This window comes from Triticum dicoccoides, chromosome 2B, assembly GCF_002162155.2.
Source record: "Triticum dicoccoides isolate Atlit2015 ecotype Zavitan chromosome 2B, WEW_v2.0, whole genome shotgun sequence".
Taxonomy (NCBI): Eukaryota; Viridiplantae; Streptophyta; class Magnoliopsida; order Poales; family Poaceae; genus Triticum; species Triticum dicoccoides.
Genome location: NC_041383.1, coordinates 807,294,673 through 807,303,294, shown reverse-complemented (window position 1 = coordinate 807,303,294; position 8,622 = coordinate 807,294,673). Strand labels below are relative to the sequence as shown.

The 8,622-nt window shown below is 57.3% G+C and overlaps 1 protein-coding gene across 1 annotated transcript; it reads right to left on the bottom strand.

The window, feature by feature from the left end:
* Nucleotides 1–129: 129 nt before the first annotated feature.
* LOC119366469 (receptor protein kinase TMK1-like) lies at nt 130–4,140 on the bottom strand. Its single transcript, XM_037632208.1, has 2 exons — nt 1,541–4,140; nt 130–981 (listed from the first exon to the last, which is right to left on the bottom strand). Exons 1-2 carry the CDS (start codon nt 3,870–3,872, stop codon nt 458–460), a joined length of 2,856 nt encoding a protein of 951 aa, XP_037488105.1. The 5' UTR covers nt 3,873–4,140; the 3' UTR covers nt 130–457.
* Between the last annotated feature and the right edge of the window lie 4,482 nt (nt 4,141–8,622).

Sequence of the window (8,622 nt, the reverse complement as noted above, 5' to 3'; positions counted from 1 at the left end):
CAGTGCCTACATGGCCCATGAATCATGGCGGACGGCATGGAGGATCACAGGCGATGTCCCCCTTTGGCCTCTGCAGCCATGAGGAACCAGAACCAGATGCCATTGCAAAGCAAAGCAAAGGAGGATCAATGAGAGAAGCATTATATGATATGATTTGATTTGATTGCTAGGTAAAGCCAGAAGCTTCAGTCTCAAGACTGGAATAATGCAAAAGGTGACCGACCAATCCATCCATCCTACGGTAGTAGTACCCAGTTGAACAAAAAGAAAACAAAAACCAGATGTCTATCTACAGCGGCAGAAGCACAAGCACATGGACGACGAACGACGAACTCCTTTTACTTTACCTACAAGAACGAAACGATCGCTGTGCCGAAACAGGGGAGGGAGGTCCGGGAGAAGCAATGTACTTATTTCTTGTAGACATGGTGACGATGGTGGTGGTGATGATCATGGCTCACCGGCCGTCGGCGGAGGTGAAGGACTCGGCGAACCCGGCGGGCCGGGCGGGGATGCTGCCCTTGCTGTCTTCCAGGCTCAGGCTCATGATGCTGCCGTCGGTCATGCTCGCCTCCGACTCCTGCCACCCCTTCACCATCTGGAGCAGCGGCAGGTGCAGGTCGATGCCCATGTAGTCCTCCGCCTCGTTGCTCGACGGCTTCCACTTCTCCACCATGGGCACCAGCACCGTCACCGCGTGCCCCATGTCCGGCCGCTGCGAGGGCTCCCGGGAGGTGCAGTGGCCAGCCAGCTCCGCAACAACCGAGATGCTCTCGAAAATCTCGTCGGTGAGCTCCAGGGTCGGGTCGATGGCTGCCCTGAACTTCTCTTCGTCCTTCCTTATCTGACCGAACCAGGACGCCAGATACCGGGTTTCCTCGTCGATGCGTCTCTCGTCGATGGCGGTCATTCCGGTTATCAGCTCCATCAGCACCACCCCGAAGCTGAAAACATCCGCTTTTGTTGTGATTTTCCCGGTCACTGCACAGATCATGTGCAACAACTTATCAGCCAGAAATTCAGGAATCATGATAAACATAAATAACATGGAAATGATAAATAATACTTGGTAGTAAATTTCTAATTGAATGGACGCTCTTATGTGCTGCATCAGAAAGTGGTTCAAACTTCACAATATTTGGACAAAAATACATGTTCTATTGATAGACGAATTGGTGTATAAACTTGTGCGGTAGTAATTTGCAAGTTAGTGGCCCAGAGTTCCCAGATAGAATGACCAGTTCATCAAACATTGCCAATGTCATTATCAAATCAACTCGGCTATATCTTACATGGGGTTACTTACACTGGGATTTCAATCAGAATGACCAGTTCATCGAGAATTGCAAGATAATTGCCACATCAATTCAGTTTTTCAGTTCTCTACTAAATCCAAATGAGGTTATTTACACAGCAAAGGATTCACAGGGTCACTGTATATATACTTAATAAAGCATGCTAAAAATTAACACCTGATGGTCAGAACTAAAACAGAAGTTGCAGAACTAAACAGGGTAAAACAAGTCGAAGTATTTCATACCAGCATATTCAGGCGCCAAGTATCCAAAAGTTCCAGCAAGTCTGGTTGCCACAGAGAAGTTCCCGTCCGGTGCAGATTTAAGGAGCCCGAAATCCGACACCTTTGCTCGGAAATCATCGCCAAGTAAAATGTTTGCCGACTTAAGATCCCTGTGAATGTAGCACTGCTGTGCGAGGGTGTGAAGATACTCCATTCCACGAGCAACATCCAGCGCAATGTTCAGCCTCTTCTTCCACGAGAGGGGCTCCAGCTCATGCTGCTTCCAGTGGAACAGATGCTTGCTCAGCGCTCCATTGGACATGTGCTCGTAGACCAGCAGCCTTTCATTGCCTTCGATCCCATAGCCCATTATCGACACCAGGTTGCGGTGCCGGACCTTGGTTAGAATGGCAATCTCTGCCTGGAACTCGTCGAGGGCCTTGTTGCTGATCACCGAGGACTCCATCCTCTTCACAGCAATCATGGTGCCGTCGTGCAGCACCCCTTTGTAAACGACGCCGAATCCGCCACGGCCAAGCACATTGTCCTGAGCAAAGTTCTTGGTGGCACAACGAAGAACCTGCACGGAGATCACAAAATTGCGCGCCTCGATCATGTGGATGTCACTATCCCGGCTGCTGGTTCCGCTTGACGTAGCGCCGAAGCTGTCATTGCTAGTCATGACAATCTTGACCAAGTTGTCTGGGCCAGAACTGTTGCGGGGGTGGACGACCACGGAGGAGGTTGTCTGTGGCTGAACCGACGACCCATTTTTCTTGCAGAAGAGCACCACAGCACCCAGTGACAGCAGGGACACCACGCCGATCGCAACCGGAATGGTGGTAGCCAACAAAATTTTGCTCTTCTTGTTCCCTTGGCCAGGAGAGGCAGCCCCTTGGCGTTGTGAGCCCGGCGCGCTATGCGTTGTTGGTGAATGAGGGGCGTCCTTGGGAGCAGAACCACCCGGCGACGACTGCGTGTTGAAGTTTGGATTGCCGGTGAGAATGACATTCACGTCCGGTCTGAAGGCAGGCAGCGGCCCATTCAGGTCGTTCATGCCCAAATCGAGCTTCTTTAGCAGCTTGAGGCCGGTGAGGCTGTCCGGCACATGCCCGGTGAGGTTATTGCTATCAAGCCTGATGTCCGAGAGCGCAGAGAGGTCTCCGAGGCTCTTGCTGATGGTGCCATTGAGGCCAGAGGACGGCAGATTGAGCACCGACACCTTGCCCTGAGAGCAGGTGACGCCGAGCCAGCCCTTGCAGGGGTCGTTCCCGGACCATGAACTGGTGAGCTTGACGGGATAACCAGCCTCGGCTTGGAACTGGAGCAATGCCATGACCTCCGGCGCGCACTTGTCCCCGGGCTTGACGGCGCAGAAGCCGTTATGGGAGGAGGTGAGATTGCCGGCCTTGAGCGCCGGGGCGGGGCCGACGAGGTTGTTGTTGTCGAGCTTGACGTCGCGGAGCAGCGGCAGGGCGGCGAGGCCGGGCGGCACGAGGCCGACGAGGTCGTTGTTGTTGAGCCAGAGGGCGGCGAGCTGCTTGCAGTTGGAGATGCCGTCGGGGATGGGGCCGGTGAACTGGTTGCCGTGCAGCCATGCCTGCTGGAGGTCGGCCATCCCGGCGAGCGCGCCGAGCGTGCCGGAGAGCTTGGCCTCGCCGAGCTGGTTGTTGAGCCAGAGCTTCTGGAGGCCGGACCCTGAGAAGCTGGCCGGGATCGGGCCGGCGAGCCTGTTGTAGGAGAGTGTGAGCATCTGCAGCCCGCTCATGGCCCCGAGGAACCCCGGGATCCCGCCGACGAGGCTGCAGTTTGTGAGGCGCAGGCTCTGCAGCTGTGGCGAGGAGGCGGCGAGCGCGGCCGGGATCTCCCACCCGCCGGCGGACGCGTTGAGCGGGTTGTTGTCGAGGCAGATCTCCTCGAGGCTGTCGAGGCCGTCGAAGAAGTCGGCGGGGATGGATTCGAAGGCGTTGTCGTTGAGGTAGGCGTGGCGGAGGGCGGCCATGCCGCGGAAGGAGGGGAGCGGGCCGGAGAGGCTGTTGGTCTGGAGGCTGAGGTCCTGGAGCGCGTCGAGCGAGGCGAAGGAGGGCGGCAGGGCGCCGGCGAGGCCGACGCCCTTGAGGTCGAGGTTGTTGACCCGGCCGTCGCGGTCGCAGGAGACGTGGTCCCACCCGCCGCCGCACGGGTCGGCGCCCTTGGGCCAGCCGAGGACCTCCGGGTTTGTGAGCGAGCGCCGCAGGTCCTCCAGCACGGCCAGGTCGCCCGGGTGGATCGTCGCGGCCGTGGCCACCCCGCCGCCGAGCATGGCGTCGGCGGCGAGGAGGAGGATGAGGGGGAGGAGCGGCGGCGTTGCCATGGGGCAAGGCTACGGGTCCGGGTGCATTGGCGGCGGCGCGGCGCGGCGGGGCGGACGGAGGTGGGCTGCGGTGGCGTCGGCGGTGGGGTGGGGAGGAAGGAAGGGAGGGATGGGGATGGGGATAAGCGGCGAGGTGAGGGGGATTTGCCTCGTGCTTTGGTGTGGTTTCCTTTGCTGTGGTCGGCAGCGTCGCCGGGAATGTGAATGTGATGTGGGTGTCGAATTGTTGTGTGGGTGCGCGGCGTGTCGTGCCTCGCTGCGGTGTCCACCCGACCCGACCTTGACTCTTTTCTCCTTTTTGTCTCCTATATATACCAGTCCTGCCTTGCTGCTCTGTTTTCACTTGAATTTACAGTGAAACCACAGCCTTTTTTTTCTTCCAGCTTTGGCTTTATTGTAGTCACGCCACGCCGCTCTTTTCCTATGCCTTTTGATTTGTCCCTCCCTCGGCTGCTTTTCGTTGGTTGTGAACGTGATTGTTTTTTCCGTTTCGTCTTTCGAGGCGCGTGTGTGGCTGTTTACTTGCTCTTTTAATTACCAGTGCTGCTGCAGCTGTTTGTACACGTGTTGGATCCCATACATTGATTTACCTGCCGTGTCGCTGCTGATACACGGTGAAAATGTGTATCCGCGTGATGCGCTTGATTTACTACTACTTGCCATTCACCGTGCTGGCCGGCTGCTAATATATCCGCGTGATCGACTCGTCGATCGGATCCAATCCAATCCGCGGGCAATCAATTACTAGTACGTATTATTATTACTAGTACGACTGGTTGATTGCACTGCGTAATGCAGGCAGGTAATCAATCGAATCAAGCGGATCCGTGTTTACCATGGACGCCAGCTGCTGCGGATCACGTCGCTCCCGATTAACCTCCCTCTGCGGATCTTTCTTTTCCTTACAGAAGAAGAAGAGAAGAACCACCGACGGCATCGGGGAGTGTCAGACACGCAGATTCCGGCGCGATGGGCGCCTGCCTGCCGATTCGGGCGATTGGTTTGGTGCTGCCCTGACAGACATGCCGCCCGCTCGCCCAAGTCTTTCCACTTTTTGAGGTAATATCACTGCAGGTTCCTGAACATGCAGCATGTGATGATTTGGTCCTTGTACTTGCAAAAGTAAATTATTTCATCCCTGAACTTGTCATGGAGGTGCAAGTTTGGTCCTAGGCCAATCACAGCTCGCCAAGTGGATGCCAAGTGGACTAGCTGGTCAGTGCGCCGCATTTTGCACTTAGGCCCCTGCCTTCTTCCCTTATCAAACTACGTGAAGAAGGCAGTGGCCTAAGTGCACTGCAGGTTGATAAGGGAAGAAGGCAGGGGCCTAAGTGCAAAATGCGGCGCACTGACCAGCTAGTCCACTTGGCATCCACTTGGCGAGCTATGATTGGCCTAGGACCAAACTTGCACCTCCATGACAAGTTCAGGGATGAAATAATCTGCTTTTGCAAGTACAAGGACCAAACCATCACATGTTGTGCAAGTTCAGGGACCTGCAGTGCTATTACCTCTTCTTTCTCGTACCGGATCGGATGCAATTCTCTGCGTTCTCTTCTCACTGTCTGTTCCGCCAGTCTCGTCTCGGTAGGACCCGACGCGCTGTCTGCCCGCCATTACCTTTACGTGCTTCCACTCAATTCGCTCGCTCCTCACACGACCTGCGTGACAATCGGTCCTGGTGCCTTGCTCGCAACCACTCGGCCTCCCCCGCCGTACAGCATCTCCACCCGTTGGCCACTCAGGGGGCTCGAAAATTCGTCGTGTGAGGGCGACCCGGCGAAAAAATCGGCTTGACGCTGATCGGGTTTCCAGCCGTCGACCCAGAATTTTTTTTAACATATGTTCGGCTATTATTCGGCAAACGGGCATAAAACTTCGACGAAATATAGCAAACTTAAAATTAAACTTCGGCGCTTAACAGTTTTTACATAGCAAACTTAAAAAATAAAAGCCTAGCTAAGGAAGATCGCGCTAAGGCGGCGAAGTCCTTGTCGCCATCGCCGTCGTCCTTCCCCTCCTTGACGCGGCTGTTGCCGCCCCTGCTGGACCCCTGCCCGCCGTCGCCCTGGCGGACCGGTGGCGGCGCGTCGTCGTCGTCTTCGTCGAGGACGATGACTCCTCCCTCGTCGCGGCCCCGACGCCGAGCGGAGAACTGGTCTAGGGCTCGGACTTGGCGCTCTAGCTCCGTCTGCGCCCAGTCCTCGCGCGCCCACTTCAAGGCCACCTCCTCGGAGAGGCCCGGCTCCGTCTTGACCGCGGCAAGCCCGGGCTCCGTCTTCGGCCTGCCAAGCAGGGAGGGGCCGAGGAGGAGGCGCGCCCGCCATCGTTGTTGATGACGATGCCGACACTGCGTGTTCGCCGGCCGAGCGGCGTCTCACCGGGCTCGGCCTTGACGCTGATCAGCGTCGGCGACTCCGACGAGGCAGAACGGGAGGAGGAGGAAGAAGAGGATGCCTCCCTCCTCGGCATCCACTGGCCGCCGATCCGGGCCGGGGCAGGAGGGTAGGTCATCGGCGGGTAGTTGCCTCCCTCGAGGTGCTGGAGGACAGCGTGAAGCGAGCGGCCGAGGGCGCCCCACCACAGGCGGCGCCCCTCGCTGTTCTGTCCGCCCCTGACCACCGGTGCCCCGTTGGTGGAGGCAATCCGCTGCGCCTGCTGGTGCTGGAAGTACGCCGCCCACACCTCGTGGTTGCCGGCGGCGTACTACAGGAGGACCCGCTGCTCGTCCGTCAACGACACCCGGACGCGGTCGACCTCGGCGGCGAAGAGGTCGGGGCGCGCGTCGACGTCGGGCACCGGGGGAATAGGGACGCCGCCGGCGCTAAGCCTCCAACCCGACGGCCCGACGCGCATGTTGGGAGATGCCAGGATGTTGTCCTTGAAGAGCAAGTGAGCCTCCCAGTCGTGAAGGGAGCGGCTGCCGAAGTCGTTCGCCGCCGCCCCATCGCCGAGGAACCGCTCGGCCATCCTCTTGGGGAGGAGGGCACGGGGGAGAGAGGTGGAGCTCGACGGCTGCGCGCGGGAAGACAGGCAAAGAGCTCGACGGCGGGCTGTGGGTGGGTGTGGCCATAGGCGAGGGAGAGGCCTTGCTTTTTATAGCCGGGCGCCGTGTGTTCGTGTGGCGGAAGGGGGGCGTCGCCGCGCCGCCCGTGAGGAATCAATGGAAGGCTGCTGGCGGCAGCCTTGCCATTGATTCCCCGCGGGAAACTGAGGCGTTGTGAGGACAACGAGGCGAGTGTCGCTGACTCGGCGGCCCCGCAGTGCGTTCACGCCAAAATCGCTCGCACCGGCGCGCCGGGTTTGGCCTGGGTACGTCGACACCAATTTCGGCCCAAGACGGCGAAAAACAGACTCTTGGGGGCGCGACGGGCCGATTTTTGGGCGCCGGCGCGGAAAAATCGTCTGGGGAGGGCCTATTGGGGGCGCGGGTGGAAATGCTCTTAGAGTATCTTCCCTTAAAAACGGTTAAACCCGTAAAAAATAAGGCATCCTTTACAGTTTCGGTCAAAAATCGGTCCCTAGCAGATCCAGTAAAGTTCAATTGATTCTTAAAAATTTTAAGGGCCAAGAACCCCTGTACGTACAGGTTGGAAGGTAGTATACAGTTCAACTCGTAAACAGTCAAAACTCGTCGTAGCATAAGCGCCGCCGCGGAACTTACCGGAATCAACCAGAAACTCGTCGGAATCCGTAGGCGCACATCGAAAAAGGTCGCCGCATGCCAGAGTTTGTCACTACCGGTCCAAATTATGGCCGGCTCGACCTTCACCGCCAAGGCGAGGTGGAGTAGGCCGCCGGTGGCCCGAATCAAGGCGGAGCAGCGCCGGAGAAGGGCGGGAGAGGCGTGGGCGGGGCGGGCATGGCCGGGGCGTGACCGAGCCAGGGCGTGCATGTTCGAGACTAGACGGGTGGCGGTAGGGGCGTGACCGATCCAATGCGTGCATGGTCGGGGTTGGACGGGCGGGAGACGGGTGGCGACCGGGGCAAGCATGGCAGAGGCGTGGCACGGCCAGGGGGAGCGCGGCGGGAGCGGGACGATTAAACGGGTTTTACCGTGCGAAACTGGGCCGAAAATAACAGATACCATATTACGACCTGAAACTCCACGGAGAATATTTTTGAAATTAATAAAAAATACTAGCAAAAGAATCAAGGCCAGGGGCCCACACCCTGGCCACGAGGGTGGGGGCGCGTCCCCTGCCTCATGGGCCCCCTGATGCTCTACCGACCTCAACTCCAACTCTATATATTCACGTTCAGGGAGAAAAAAATCAGCAAGAAGGATTCATCGTGTTTCACGATACGGAGCCACCACCAAGCCCTAATCTCTCTCGGGAGGGCTGATCTGGAGTCCGTTCGGGGCTCCGGAGAGGGGAATCCGTCGCCGTCGTCATCATCAACCATCCTCTATCACCAATTTCATGATGCTCACCACTGTGCGTGAGTAATTCCATGGTAGGCTTGTTGGACGGTGATGGGTTGGATGAGATATATCATGTAGTCGAGTTAGTTTTGTTAGGGTTTGATCCCTAGTATCCATTATGATCTAAGATTGATGTTGCTATGACTTTGCTATGCCTAATGCTTGTCACTAGGGCCCGAGCGCCATGATTTCAGATCTGAATCTATTATGTTTTCATGAATATATGTGAGTTCTTGATCCTATCTTGCATGTCTATAGTCACCTACTATGTGTTATGATCCGGCAACCCCCAAGTGACAATAATTGGGACCACTCTCGGTGATG